The sequence below is a fragment of the Phocoena sinus genome, chromosome 5 (assembly GCF_008692025.1).
Source record: "Phocoena sinus isolate mPhoSin1 chromosome 5, mPhoSin1.pri, whole genome shotgun sequence".
Classification (NCBI taxonomy): Eukaryota; Metazoa; Chordata; class Mammalia; order Artiodactyla; family Phocoenidae; genus Phocoena; species Phocoena sinus.
The window spans coordinates 13,292,676-13,308,564 of NC_045767.1; the positions used below are offsets into that span (position 1 = coordinate 13,292,676).

The 15,889-nt window shown below is 36.9% G+C and overlaps 1 protein-coding gene across 3 annotated transcripts in view; it reads left to right on the plus strand.

The window, feature by feature from the left end:
• The window catches only part of SCLT1 (sodium channel and clathrin linker 1), a 260,510-nt gene that overhangs the window by 150,741 nt on the left and 93,880 nt on the right, over window positions 1-15,889 (plus strand). For all 3 annotated transcript variants that reach the window (XM_032632761.1, XM_032632760.1, XM_032632762.1), the window contains exon 14: window positions 510-581. In XM_032632761.1, the coding sequence (XP_032488652.1) occupies window positions 510-581 (72 nt within the window). The remainder of the gene's footprint in view (window positions 1-509; window positions 582-15,889) is intronic.

The following is a 15,889-nucleotide window of genomic DNA, read 5'->3' on the forward strand; positions in this document are numbered from 1 at the left end:
AAGTTGATGGTATGCAACAACACAACAGCTTGAACATGGAAATAGATATGAGAGTCTAGCTATCTTCTATTAAGCCATAGACATTAAGGAAATTTGCAAAAATGTAAACTAATAACACTTTTCTAAAATTTTTTTAATTTTTGGATAATACACATATTTTCACAAAAGTGTATTTTTTATGTTAACCTGTAATGACTTTAGTAATTATTTATAAAGGGATTAATAAGTAAATATTTTGAAATTTTCTGTTTTCATTTCTAATATGGTAAATTTTAATTGAAAGAGAACCCATTATAAAGACCAAAATTTGACAAACACTTTAGGAGACATCATCCTGTTCACTTACTTCCACTGTTATGATAAATTACTTGACTCTCTAATACATCGTGTGCTTATCCTTTATGCCCTAAAAGTTATATTTTATCAAAATTATTATTCTAAATGTTTTTATTGGATGTTAATTATTTTTACTGTAGACCTAAATAATTCATAGATATCTTAATTTACAGGTTGCAAACACAAGAAAACAATATAATGTACAGATTTCTCGACTAACAGAAGAACTTTCAGCCCTTCAAATGGTATGTTAGAAAACTATACTGCTATTTTCTTCTGAATATTGTTTACTTTAAAGGCCAGGAAACATTTTTTTTAACATCTTTATTAGAGTTTAATTGCTTTACAATGTTGTGTTAGTTTCTGCTGTATAACAAAGTGAATCAGCTATACATATATCCCCATATCCCCTCCCTCTTGTGTCTCCCTCCCACCCTCCCTATCCCACCCCTCTAGGTAGTCACAAAGCACCGAGCTGATCTCCCTGTGCTATGCGGCTGCTTCCCACTAGCTATCTATTTTACATGTGGTAGTATATATAAGTCCATGCCACTCTCTCACTTCGTCCCAGCTTACCCTTTCCCCTCCCCATGTCAAGTCCATTCTCTATGTCCGCCTCTTTATTCCTGTCCCACCCCTCGGTTCTTCAGAACCATTTATTTTTTTTTAGATTCCATATATATGTGTTAGCATATGGTATTCGTTTTTCTCTTTCTGACTTACTTCACTCTGTATGACAGTCTCTAGGTCCATCCACCTCACTACAAATAACTCAATTTCGTTCCTTTTTATGGCTGAGTAATATTCCATTGTATATATATGCCACATCCTCTTTACAGGATACATATTATTGCACATTCATTTATTCAGAAGATACTTACTAAGCCAGGAACTGTAATAGATGCTAGGAAAAGAATAAAAATCAAAGGTAAATGTGTTATCTGCAGTCTTGGAACTTATGGTCTCGTAGGAAAGATGCATGGCATTTATCACGTTTTACTATGATTACCTTTTTGGGACAAAGAATGCACAGGGTGCTGTTGAAGCATCCATCTGTAGCTGATACCATATGCTGAAGTTCATCTGAGAGACCAGGAAGAAAGAAAAAGTATACATGATGGTGGGAAAGGAAAGACAGTCTTTCCAAAAGAAATGAGTACTCAAGGATGAGTAGGCAAAGAAGGGAGAGGAAAGAGTGCTTGTGTGACTAGAGGTGGAATTAAATATATAAATTTAACTTGAAGATCTGATGAAATGGAATTTAATAACCTTGCTCACAGGGGCATAAAAGTACAAGAATTTCCAAAGATTGGGAAGGTATTTTCAACTTTACAAACTCTCATCTTTCCTGAATTTCCATATCACTTTTAATCTTTCTTACAAAATTTAGCAATGAATTATATCTTGTCATAAATCTTATACATTGTATTACGCCTCTCTTCCTCTGTCTCCTTGTCTTCCTTCTCAGTCCCTCCCTCTCCCTCTGTCTTTCTTCATGAAAATCTTATCTTCCCAAGTAGATTGTAAGCACTTCAAGGTAGGAGAGTCTTATGTTTTCCTTTATTTTCCCCATTGCCTAATACACTATTTTGCACAGTATGTTTTCAATAAATCCTTATTGACTTATTGATATTTAAACACCTCTGAAAGAATGATCACATCTTTTCCACATTCTACAAACCAGTGTACATGATGAGACCTTAGTTATTGTATGTGGGTCCTGAGAGTTTTAGAACAAGAAACAGTGTTACTCTTTGGTTGTTTAATGTCATTTGTTCTAACACTATAGGAACTTTAAGTAAAATTAATGGGATGCAGTGTGGCCAATTAGTCATGTCTAATTGTTTGTTGTTTTTCAGTTTTACTTCCTCTTCTGTCACCTTGCTATTTCGCTTGTTCTCTTACATGGACTGATTTAGCTATCAAAAGATTTACAACTTTGAAGAAGAGGGGTTTTACCCCAGTCTAGGATTATTTAATAAATTATAAACTCTGGAGGGACAAGAACATTATTTATTTCTATTTAGGAATGTGTACTAGGTAAGACCTGCAGGGATTTTAAAAATGACTCTTAGCTGTGTAACAACCAGAGCTATGTAAACTCACTTTAGAGTAAAAAGAAGACATAATTTCAGATTATTACAGAATGTGCTTCTTAGGATTTATAGTAAAACATTTGTAACTCATAGCTAAGTGGATTTTCTAAATGTATTAAATATTATCTGATGTCATGTTGGTTTGGTGAAAAAAACTGTACTAATTGAAGTGTTTGAAATATTAAGGATTTAGAGGTATATTTGAAGAAAGACATGTTCAGCTACTTTAAAAAGCAGATTTTCTCAGGGAACTCAGACTACAGTTTGAGGCATAATAACCTAATGTTGACTATTTATTTCTATTCTTCATTACCAATTTTACCACCTATGCACTAAACATGAAGTCAGGGAGGGAAGTTAAGCATACTTTAGCTAACCCAAAGCTAAGTTGTGCTTGCAGGAAGGATAAAGTCTTGTATTTTAGGTTAATGTGTAGATTTTTTGGATAGGTTTAAGAAAAGGCCAGAGGGAGTCTGTCTCAAGCCACATATCTCGCTTTGGAGAGCAACGTATGCAGCATATGTTTCTCTTCAAATACTCAAGGTTTTACTTCTGCCAAGTAGCAGAGGTTTTTTGCTAATCTACAGCAAATGAGGGAGAGGATTGGTTATAAATGCCCAAATTTATACATGTAAAATGAAACATTCATTATGATCTATTTTTTGATCCATGAATTTTTTAGAAGTCTAATTTCAAATTCCTCAATACATGGGTATTTAGACTCCTTATTATTACTAATTTCTAATCTGGTTAAATAGAGACCACAGATCATGGTCTATATGATATTGATTCTTAATATTTGTTGAGACTTTCTTTATGGTACACTATGAGGATACGATTTTAGAAGCACTCCATGAGTTCTTGAAAAAATTTCTAGTATCATTTGGTCATTTCTTGTCCAAAAGGTAGGAATATTGGTGGTGATTAATATCTGAAAAGCTTTTAATAGTAATTTTAAATGTTTGCTTTAGTTTTTAGTGTATTTCTGATAGAATTCTTATATTTCTCCTTAAAGGTTTCTACTTTTCTGTCTGATTTTAACTTTGTTATCTCAGGTTAAGTAAATATTCAACCATTCTCGTTTGGCAGTTATATGGTGGGTTAGATAAAGAGAGATGCATAACACATTTATAACATATCTTTCTTTATATGCTACTCACCAGACCCAGAAGCGTGATCTAACCTTATTATTAATATCTACATTAAAAATCATTTGGGAATCATATCATAGATGCAGAAAAAGCATTTGACAAAATACAGCACCCATTCATGATAAAAAAAAATCTCAGTAAACTAGGAACAAAGGGAAACTTCCTCAGTTTTGTAAAGAATATCTATAAAAAATCTACAGCTGTGGAACTGAAAGCTTTCCCACTAAGATCAGGAACAAGGCAAGGGTGTCCCCTCTCACCACTGCTTTTCAAGATCATACTGGAAGTACTAGCTAATGCAGTTTGACCCCCCCCCCAAAAAAAAAGGAAGTAAAAGGTATGCAGGTTGGGAAAGAAGAATTTGTTTTCAGATAACATGATTATCTATGTAAAAAGTCCAAAAGAATAAAAAACTAAAAACCCTGGAACAAAGAAGTGATTATAACAAGGTTGTAGGATACAAGGTTAATATACAAAAGTCAATTGCTTTCCTATATACCAGCAATAAACAAGTGGAATTTGAAATTGAAAACACAGTGTCATTTACACATTGTCATTTGCATTAGCACCCCCAAAATTAAATAGTTAGGTGTAAATCTAACCAAATAGATATGAGGAAAACTACAAAACTCTGATGAAAAACAGCAAAGAAGAACTAAATAAATGAGGATAGCCCATGTTCATGGATAAAAAGACTCAATATTGTCAAGATGTCTTTTCTTCCCAACTTGATCTATAGATCTAGTGCAATTCCAATTGAAATCCCACCAGGTTATTTTGTGGATATTAGCAAACTGACTCTAAAGTTTGAATGGAGAGGCAAAAGACCTAGAATAGTCAATACAACATTGAAGACGAAGAACAAAGTCGGAGGACTGACACTGTACTGCACTTCAAGACTTACTTGAAACCTACAGTAACCAAGACAGGGTGTTATCAGTGAAACAACAGACAAATAGATCAATGGAACAGAACCCGGAAATAGAGCTACATGAATACAGTTAGCTGATCTTTGACAAAGGAGCAGAGGTAATACAATGGAACAAAGATAGTCTTCTTTTAACAAATGGTGCTAGAACAATTAGGTACTCACATGACTGAATCTGGATAGAGAACTTACATAAAAATTAATTCAAAATGGGTCACAGATCTAAATGTAAAATGCAAAACTATAAAACTCCTAGAAGATAACATAGGAGAAAAATCTAGATAATCTTGGGTTTGGCAATGAGCTTTTAGATACAACACCAAAGGTATGATCCATGAAAGAAACAACTGGTGTGTTGGACTTCATTAAAATTAAATTTTTCTGCTCTGTGAAAGACACTATCAGGAAAATGAAAATTGGGGCTTCCCTGGTGGCGCAGTGGTTGAGAGTCCGCCTGCCGATGCAGGGGACACGGGTTCGTGCCCCGGTCCAGGAAGATCCCACATGCCACGGAGTGGCTGGGCCCATGAGCCATGGCCGCTGAGCCTGAGCGTCCGGAGCCTGTGCTCCGCAACGGGAGAGGCCACAGCAGTGAGAGGCCCGCGTACTGCAAAAAAAAAAAAAAAAAAAAAAAAAAAAATTATAAAGAAAATGAAAATTGAAATCATATATTGGGAGAAAATATTTACAAAAAAACCCCATATCTAATAAAGGACTATTACCCAAAATATACAAAGAATCCTTAAAACTCAACAGTAAGAAAACAACTTGATTTAAAAAATTGAGCCAAAGACCTTAACAGACACCTCACCAAAGATTTACAGATGACAAATAAGTAAATGAAAATATACTCCAAATCCTATGTAAAAATCCAAATTAAAACAACAATGAGATACCACTCGTCACACCAAATAAGTGCCAGATATACATATTACAATGGCCAAAATCCAGAACACTGACACTACCATATGCTGACAAAGAGCAATAGGAACTCTCATTCATTGCTGGTAGGAATGCAAAATGGTACAGCCACTTTTGAAGGGAGTTTGCTGTTGTCTTATAAAAGTAAATATACTCTTACCATAGGATCCAACAATTGCATTCCTCTGTATTTAGCCAAAGGAGTTGAAAACTTATGTTCACAAAAATCATGCACATGGATGTTTATATTATAGCAGGCTTTGTCATAATTGCCAAAACTTGGAAGCAACCAAGATGTCCTTCAGTTGGTGATGGGTAAATAAACTGGTACATCCAAACAATAGAATATTATTCAGCACTTAAAAGAAATGAGCTACGTCACCATGAAAAGACATGGGGGAAACTTAAATGCATATCACTAAATTAAAGAAGCCAGTCTGAACAGGTTACATAACATATGATTGCAGCTATATGACATTCTGGAAAAGGCAAACTATGGAGACAGTAAAAAGATCAGTAGTTACAAGGCCTTAAGGAGGAGAGAGAGATGAATAAGTATAGGCAAAGCATAGAAAATTTTTAGAACAGTGAAACTACTTTATATGATACTATAATGGTGGATATATATCATTATAAATTTATCCAAACCCATAAAATGTACAACACCAAGAGTGAACTCTAATGAAAACTATCGCCTCTAGGTGATAATATTGTGTGATGTAGGTACATAAGTTTTAACAAGTGTACCACTCCATCGTGGGATGTTGATAATGGGGAAGGCAATGTATGTATGGGGGCCGGAAGTATAGGAGAAGTCTGTAACTTCCCCTCAATTGCTGTGAACCTAAACTGCTCTTAAACAATAGTCTATTAAAAAATTACATGAGGTAAGTTATGAACATAGGAGAAATCCCAAATTTCACACCAGAAAATTACCTTTTCATAGATTAGCAACTTATTGTATGAACATATATAGAACATTAAAGTTACATTTCTTGGAGGGACCTTCAAGATGGTGGAGGAGTAAGGCATGGAGATCACCTTCCTCCCCACAAATACATCAAAAATACATCTACATGTGGAACAACTCATACAGAACACCTACTGAGCCCTGGAAGAAGACCTCAGACTTCCCCAAAAGCAAGAAACTCCCAACGTACCTGGGTAGGGCAAAAAAAGAAGAAAAAACAGAGTCAAAAGAATACGGACAGTACCTGCACCTCTGGGAGGGAGCTGTGAAGGAGGAAAAGTTTCCACACACTAGGAAGCCCCCTCAGTGGTGGAGACGGGGAGTAGGCAGTGGGGAAGCTTCGGAGCCACAGAGGACAGCGCAGCAACAGGGATGCAGAGGACAAAGCGGAGAGATTCCCACACAGAGAAACCCTGCCAACCAGCAATGACCAGCCTGACAGGATTGTCTGCTCACCTGCCAGGGCGGGTGGAGGCTGGGAGCTGAGGCTCGGGCTTCAGAGGTCAGATACCAGGGAGAGGACTGGGGTTGGCTGTGTGAACACAGCCTGAAGGGGGCTAGTGCATCAGAGCTAGCCGGGAGGGAGTCCAGGAAAAAGTCTGCACCTGCCTAAGAGGCAAGAGACCATTGTTTCGAGGTGTGCGGGGAGAGGGGCTTCAGATCACCGCCTAAACGAGCTCCAGAGATGGATGCAAGCCACGGCTATCAGTGCAGACACCAGAGACAGGCATGATATGCTAAGGCTGCTACTGCAGCCACCAAGAATCCTGTGTGCAAGCACAGGTCACTATCCACACCTCCCCTCCCAGAAGCCTGTGCAGCCCGCCACTGCCAGGATCCCGTGATCCAGGGACAACCTCCCTGGGAGAACAAACGGCACACCTCAGGCTGTTGCAACGTCACAAGGGCCTCTACCACCACAGGCTCACCCCACATTCCGTATCCCTCCCTGCTCCTGGCCTGAGTGAGTCAGAGCCCCCGAATCAGCTGCTACTTTAACCCCATCCTATCTGGGCGAAAAAAAGATGTCAGAGGGCGACCTACATGCAGAGGCGGGGCCAGACCCAAACCTGAACATCAGGAGCTGTGCGAACAAAGAAGAGAAAGGCAACTTTCTCCCAGCAGCCTCAGGAGCAGCGGTTTAAATCTCCACAATCAACTTGATGTACCTGCATCTGTGGAATACCTGAATAGACATCGAATCATCCCAAAATTGAGACAGTGGACTTTGGGAGCAATTGTAGACTTGGGATTTGCTTTCTGCATCTAATTTGTCTCTAGTTTTATGTTTATCTTAGTTTAGCATTTAGAGCTTATTATCATTGCTAGATTTGTTTATTGATTTGGTTGCTCTCTTCCTTTATATATGTGTGTGTGTGTGTGTGTGTGTGTGTGTGTGTTTTCCTTTTTCTCTTTCTATGAATGTGTGGGTGCATGCTTCTTGGTGTGATTTTCTCTGTACAGCTTTGATTTTACCATTTGTCCTAGAGTCCTATCTGTCCGTTTTTTTGTTTTTTTTTAGTATAGTTTTTAGCGCTTGTTATCATTGGTGGATTTGTTTTTTGGATTGGTTCTCTTCTTTCTTTTTCTTTTATTACTTTTTAATTTTTTTGTTTTAAAAAATATTTTCTTTATCTTTTATTTTAATAACTTTATTTTATTTTATTTTATTTTTTTCTTCCTTTTGTTCTCCCTTTTCTTCTGAGCCCTGTAGCTGACAGGGTCTTGGTGCTCAGGCTGGGTGTCAGGCCTGAGCCTCTGACGTGGGAGAGCTGAGGTCAGGACATTGGACCACCAGAGACCTCCCAGCCACACATAATATCAAATGGTGAAAGCTCTCCCAGAGATATCCACCTCAACGTAAGACCCAGCTCCACTCAATGACCAGCAAGCTACAGTGCTAGTCACCCTATGCCAAAAAGCTTGCAAGAGAGGAACACAACCCCACCCATTAGCAGGGAGGCTGCCTAAAATCATAAGTTCAAAGAAACCCCAAAACATACCAATACCAATGGTCCTGCCCATGAGAAATGCAACATCCAGGCTCATCCACCAGAACACAGGCACCAGTCCCCTCCACCAGAAAGCCTACACAAGCCACTGAACCAACCTTACCCACTGGGAGCAGACACCAAAAACAATGGGAACTATGAACCTGCAGCCTGTGAAAAGGAGACCCCAAACGCAGTAAGTTAAGCAAAATGAGAAGACAGAGAAATTCACAGCAGATGAAGGAGCAACGTAAAAATCCACCAGACCAAACAAATGAAGAGAAAATAGGCAGTCTACCTGAAAAATATTTCAGAGTAATGATAGTAAAGATGATCCAAAATCTTCAAAATAGAATGGAGAAAATACAAGAAACGTTTAACAAGGACCTAGAAGAACTAAACAGCAAACAGACAATGAGGAACAACACAATAAATGAAATTAAAAATTCTCTGGAAAGACTCAATAGCACAATAACTGAGGCAGAAGAACGGATAAGTGACTTGAAAGATAAAACAGTGGAAATAACTACTGCAGAACAAACTAAAGAAAAAAGAAAAAAAAGAATTCAGGACAGTATCACAGACATCTGGGACAACAGTAAATGCACGAACATTCGAATTGTAGGGGTCCCAGAAGAAGAAGAGAAAAATAAAGAGACTAAGAAAATATTTGAAGTGATTATAGTTGAAAGCTTTCCTAATATGGTAAAGGAAATAGTTAATCAAGTCCAGGAAGCGCAGAGTTCCATACAGGATAAATCCAAGGCGAAACACGCCAAGACACGTATTAATCAAACTAGCAAAAATTAAATACAAAGAAAAAAATACTAAAAGAAGCAAGGGAAAATCAACAAATAACATACAAGGGAATCTCCATAAGGTGAACAGCTGATCTTTCAGCCAAAACTCTGCAAGCTAGAAGAGAGTGGCAGGACATATTTTAAGTGATGAAAGGGAAAAACCTACAACCAAGATTACACTACCCAGCAAGGATCTCATTCAGATTTGACAGAGAAATTAAAACCTTTACAGCCAAGCAAAATTTAAGAGTTCAGCACCAGCAAACCAGCTTTACAACAAATGCTAAAGGAACTTTTCTAGGCAGGAAAAAGAAGACAAGGAAAAGACCTACAATAACAAACTCAAAACAATTAAGAAAATGGTAATGGGAACATACATATCGAGGACTACCTTAAATGTAAATGGATTAAGTGCTCCAATCAAAACACAGACTGCCCAAAAGGATAATAAAACAAGACCCGTATATATTCTGTCTACAAGAGACACACTTCAGACCTAGGGACACATACAGACTGAAAGTGAGGAGATGGAAAAAGATATTCAATGCAAATGGAAATCAAAAGAAAGCTGGAGTAGCAATTCTCATATCAGACAAAATAGACTTTAAAATAAAGACTATTACAAGAGACTAAGACAGATGCTACATAATGATCAAGGGATCAATCCAAGAAGAAGAAATAACAATTGTAAATATTTATGCACCCAAACATAGGAACACCTCAATACATAAGGCAAATACTAAAAGCCATAAAAGGGGAAATTGACAGTAACACAATAATAGAAGGGTACTTTAACACCCCACTTTCACCAATGGATAGATCATCCAAAATGAAAATAATGAAACACAAGCTCTAAATGATACATTAAACAAGATGGACTTAATTGATATTTACAGGACATTCCATCCAAAACCAACAAAATACACTTTCTTCTCAGGTGCTCATGGAACATTCTCCAGGATAGATCATATCTTGGGCCACACATAAATCAAGCCTTGCTAAATTGAAGAAAAGTGACATCATATCAAATATATCTTTAGACCACAACGCTATGAGACTAGATATCAATTACAGAAAAAAATCTGTAAAAAATACAAACACGTGGAGGGTAAACAGTACACTACTAAATAACCAAGAGATCACTGAAGAAATCAAAGAGAAACTCAAAAAATACCTAGAAACAAATGACAATGAAAACATGATGACCCAAATCCTATGGGATGCAACAAAAGCAGTTCTAAGAGGGAAGTTTATAGTGATACATTCCTACCTCGACAAACAAGAATCATCTCAAATAAACAACCTAACCTTACACCTAAAGCACTAAATGAAGAACCAAAAAAACCCCAAAATTACCAGAAGGAAAGAAATCATAAAGATCAGATCAGAAATAAATGAAAAGGAAAAGTAGCAAGCAATAGCAAAGATCAATAAATCTAAAGCTGGTTCTTTCAGAAGATAAAATTGATAAACCATTAGCCAGACTCATCAAGAAAAAAAGGGAGAAGACTCAAATAAATAGAATTAGAAATGAAAAAGGAGAAGTAACAACTGACACTAGAAATACAAAACGATCATGAGAGATTACTACAAGCAACTTTATGCCAATAAAATGGGCAACCTGGAGGAAGTGGACAAAGGCTTAGAAAAACAGTCTTCTGAGACTAAACCAGGAAGAAGTAAAATATGAACAGACCAATCACAAACACTGAAATTGAGCCAGTGATTAAAAATCTTCCAACACACAAAAGCCCAGGACCAGATGGCTTCACAGGTGAATTCTATCAAATATTTAGAGAACAGCTAACACCTATCCTTATCAAACTCTTCCAAAATATCGCAGAGGGAGGAACACTCCCAAACTCATTCTATGAGGCCACCATATCACCCTGATACCAAAACCAGACAAAGTTGTCACACAGAGGGAAAACTCTAGGCCAATATCACTGATGAACATAGATGCAAAAATCCTCAACAAAATACTAGCAAACAGAATCCAACAGCACATTAAAAGGATCATACACCATGATCAAGTGGGGTTTATCCCAGGAATGCAAGGATTCTTCAATATACACAAATCAATCAATGTGTTACACCATATTAAAAATTGAAGGAGAAAAACCTTATCATCATCTCAATAGATTCAGAAAAAGCTTTTGACAGAATTCAACATCAGTTTATGTTAAAAACGCTCCAGAAAGTAGACATAGAGGGAACTTAACTCAACATAATAAAGGCCATATATGACAAAACCACAGCCAACATTGTTCTCAATGGTGAAAAACTGAAAGCATTTCCACTAAGATCAGGAACAAGACAAGGGTGCCCACTCTCACCACTATTATTCAACATAGTTTTGGAAGTTTTAGCCACAGCCATCAGAGAAGAAAAACAAATAAAAGAAATCCTAATTGGAAAAGAAGAAGTAAAGCTGTCACTGTTTGAAGATGACATGATACCATACACAGAGAATCCTAAAGATTCTACCAGTAATCTACTAGAGCTAATCAATGAATTTGGTAAAGTAGCAGGATACAAAATTAATGCACAGAAATCTCTTGCATTCCTATACACTAATGATGAAAAATCTGAAAGAGAAATTAAGGAAACACTCCCATTTGCCATTGCAACAAAAAGAATAAAATACCTAGGAATAAACCTATCTAAGGAGACAAAAGACCTGTATGCAGAAAACTATAAGACACTGATGAAAAAAATTAAAGATGGTAAAAACTGATGGAGTGATATACCATGTTCTTTTTTTTTTAACATCTTTATTGGAGTATAATTGCTTTACAATGGTGTGTTAGTTTCTGCTTTATAACAAAGTGAATCAGTTATACATATACATACGTTCCCATATCTCTTTCCTCTTGCATCTCCCTCCCTCCCAACCTCCCTATCCCACCCCTCTAGGTGGTCACAAAGCACCGAGCTGATCTCCCTGTGCTGTGCAGCTGCTTCCCACTAGCTATCTATTTTATGTTTGTAGTGTATATATGTCCATGCCACTCTCTCACTTTGTCACAGCTTACCCTTCCCTCTCCCCATATCATCAAGACCATTCTCTGGTAGATCTGTGTCTTTATTCCCGTCTTACTGCTAGGTTCTTCATGAATTTTTTTTTTCTTATTCCATATATATGTGTCAGCATACGGTATATGTCTTTCTCTTTCTGACTTACTTCACTCTGTATGACAAACTCTAGGTCCATCCACCGCCTTATAAATAGCTCAATTTCGTTTCTTTTTATGGTTGAGTAATATTGCATTGTATGTATGTGCCACATCTTCTTTATCCATTCATCTGTCGATGGACATTTAGGTTGCTTCCATGTCCTGGCTATTGTAAATAGTGCTGCAATGAACATTGGGGTGCATGTGTCTTTTTGAATTATGGTTTTCTCTGGGTATATGTCCAGTAGTGGGATTGCTGGGTCATATGGTAGTTCTGTTTGTAGTATTTTAAGGAACCTCCATACTGTTCTCCACAGTGGTTGTATCAATTTACATTCCCACCAACAGTGCAGTAGGGTTCCCTTTTCTCCACACCCTCTCCAGCATTTATTGTTTCTAGATTTTTTGATGATGGCCATTCTGACTGGTGTGAGATGATATCTCATTGTAGTTTTGATTTGCATTTCTCTAATGATTAATGATGTTGAGCATTCTTTCAAGTGTTTGTTGGCAGTCTGCATATCTTCTTTGGAGAAATGTCTATTTAGGTCTCTGCCCATTTTTGGATTGGGTTATTTGTTTTTTTGTTATTGAGCTGCATGAGCTGCTTGTAAATTTTGGAGATTAATCCTTTGTCAGATTCTTCATTTGCAAATATTTTCTCCCATTCTGAGGGTTGGCTCTTGGTCTTGTTTATGGTTTCCTTTGCTGTGCAAGAGCTTTGAAGTTTCATTAGGTCCCATTTGTTTATTTTTGTTTTTATTTCCATTTCTCTAGGAAGTGGGTCAAAAAGGATCTTGCTGTGATTTATGTCATAGAGTGTTCTGCCTATGTTTTCCTCTAAGAGTTTGATAGTTTCTGGCCTTACATTTAGGTCTTTAATCCATTTTGAGCTTATTTTTCTGTATGGTGTTAGGAAGTGATCTAATCTCATACTTTTACATGTACCTGTCCAGTTTTCCCAGCACCACTTATTGAAGAGGCTGTCCTTTCTCCACTGTACATTCCTGCCTCCTTTATCAAGGATAAGGTGACCATATATGCGTGGATTTATCTTTGGGCTTTCTATCCTGTTCCATTGATCTATATTTCTGTTTCTGTGCCAGTATCATGCTGTCCTGATTACTGTAGCTTTGTTGTATAATCTGAAGTCAGGGAGCCTGATTCCTCCAGCTCCGTTTTTCGTTTTCAAGATTGTTTTGGCTATTCGCAGTCTTTCGTGTTTCCATACAAATTGTGAAATTTTTTGTTGTAGTTCTGTGAGAAATGCCATTGGTAGTTTGATAGGGATTGCATTCAATCTGTAGATTGCTTTGGGTAGTACAGTCATTTTCACAATGTTGATTCTTCCAATCCAGGAACATGGTATATCTCTCCATCTATTTGTGTCGTCCTTAATTTCTTTCATCAGTGTTATAATTATCTGCATACAGCTCTTTTGTCTCCTTAGGTAGGTTTATTCATAGATATTTTATTCTTTTTGTTGCAATGGTAAATGGGAGTGTTTTCTTGATTTCACTTTCAGATTTTTCAGCATTAGTGTATAGGAATGCAAGAGATTTCTGTGCATTAATTTTGTATCCTACTTTACCAAATTCATTGATTAGCTCTAGTAGTTTTCTGGTAGCATTTTTAGGATTCTCTATTTATAGTATCATGTCATCTGCAAACAGTGACAGCTTTACTTCTTCTTTTCGGATTTGGATTCCTTTTATTTCCTTTCCTTCTCTGATGGCTGTGGAAAACTTCCAAAACTATGTTGTATAAGAGTGGTGAGAGTGGGCAACATTGTCTTGTTCCTAATGTTAGTGGAAATGCTTTCAGTTTGGAAATGCTTTCAGTTTTTCACCATTGAGGACGATGTTGGCTGTGGGTTTGTCATATATGGCCTTTATTGTGTTGAGGAAAGTTCCCTCTATGCCTACTTTCTGCAGGGATTTTATCATAAATGGGTTTTGAATTTTGTCAAAAGCTTTCTCTGCATCTATTGAGATGACCATATGGTTTTTCTCTTCAATTTGTTAATATGGTGTATCACATTGATTGATTTGCATGTATTGAAGAATCCTTGCATTCCTGGAATAAACCCCACTTGATCATGGTGTATGATCCTTTTAATGTGCTGTTGCATTCTGTTTGCTAGTATTTTGTTGAGGATTTTTGCATCTATGCTCATCAGTGATATTGGCCTGTAGTTTTCTTTCTTGGTGACATCCTTGTCTTGTTTTGGTGTCAGGGTGATGGTGCCTTCGTAGAATGAGTTTGGGAGTGTTCCTCCCTCTGCTATATTTTGGAACAGTTTGATAAGGATAGGTGTTAGCTCTTCTCTAAATGTTTTATAGAATTCTCCTGTGAAGCCGTGTGGTCCTGGACTTTTGTTTGTTGGAGGATTTTTAATCACAGTTTCAATTTCAGTGCTTGTGATTGGCCTGTTCATATTTTCTCTTTCTTCCTGATTCAGTCTTGGCAGGTTTTGCATTTTTAAGAATTTGTCCATTTCTTCCAGGTTGTCCATTTTACTGGTATACAGTTGCTTGTAGTAATCTCTCATGATCTTTTGTATTTCTGCTGTGTCAGTTGTTACATCTCCTTTTTCATTTCTAATTGTATTGATTTGAGTCTTCTCCCTTTTTTTCTCGATGAGTGTGGCTAATTGTTTATCAATTTTGTTTTTCTTCTCAGAGAACCAGCTTTTACTTTTATTGATCTTTGGTATCATTTCCTTCATTTCTTTTTCATTTATTTTTGATCTGATCTTTATGATTTCTTTCCTTCTTCTAACTTTGGGGTTTTTTTGTTCTTCTTTCTCTAATTGCTTTAGGTGCAAGGTTAGGTTGTTTATTCGAGATATTTCCTGTTTCTTAAGGTAGGATTGTATTGCTATAAACTTCCCTCTTAGAACTGTTTTTGCTGCATCTCATAGGTTTTGGGTCATTGTGCCTCCATTGTCATTTGTTTCTAGGTATTTTTTGATTTCCTCTTTGATTTCCTCAGTGATCACTTTGTTATTAAGTAGTGTATTGTTTTGCCTCCATGTGTTTGTATTTTTTACAGGTCTTTTCCTGTAATTGATATCTAGTCTCATAGCATTGTGGTCAGAAAAGATACTTGATACACTTTCAATTTTCTTAATTTACCAAGGCTAGATTTGTGACCCAAGATACGATCTATCCTGGAGAACTTTCCATGAGCACTTGAGAAAAATGTGCATTCCCTTGTTTTGGGGCAGAATGTCCTATAAATATCAATTAAGTCCATCTTGTTTAATGTGTCATTTAAAGCTTGTGTTTCCCTATTTATTTTCATTTTGGATGATCTGTCTATTGGTGAAAGTGAGGTGTTAAAGTCCCCTACTATGAATGTGTTACTGTCGATTTCCCCTTTTATGGCTGTTAGTATTTGCCTTATGTATTGAGGTGCTCCTATGTTGGGTGCATAAATATTTACAATTGTTATATCTTCTTCTTGGATCAATCCCTTGATCATTATGTAGTGTCCTTCTTTGTCTCTTGTAATATTC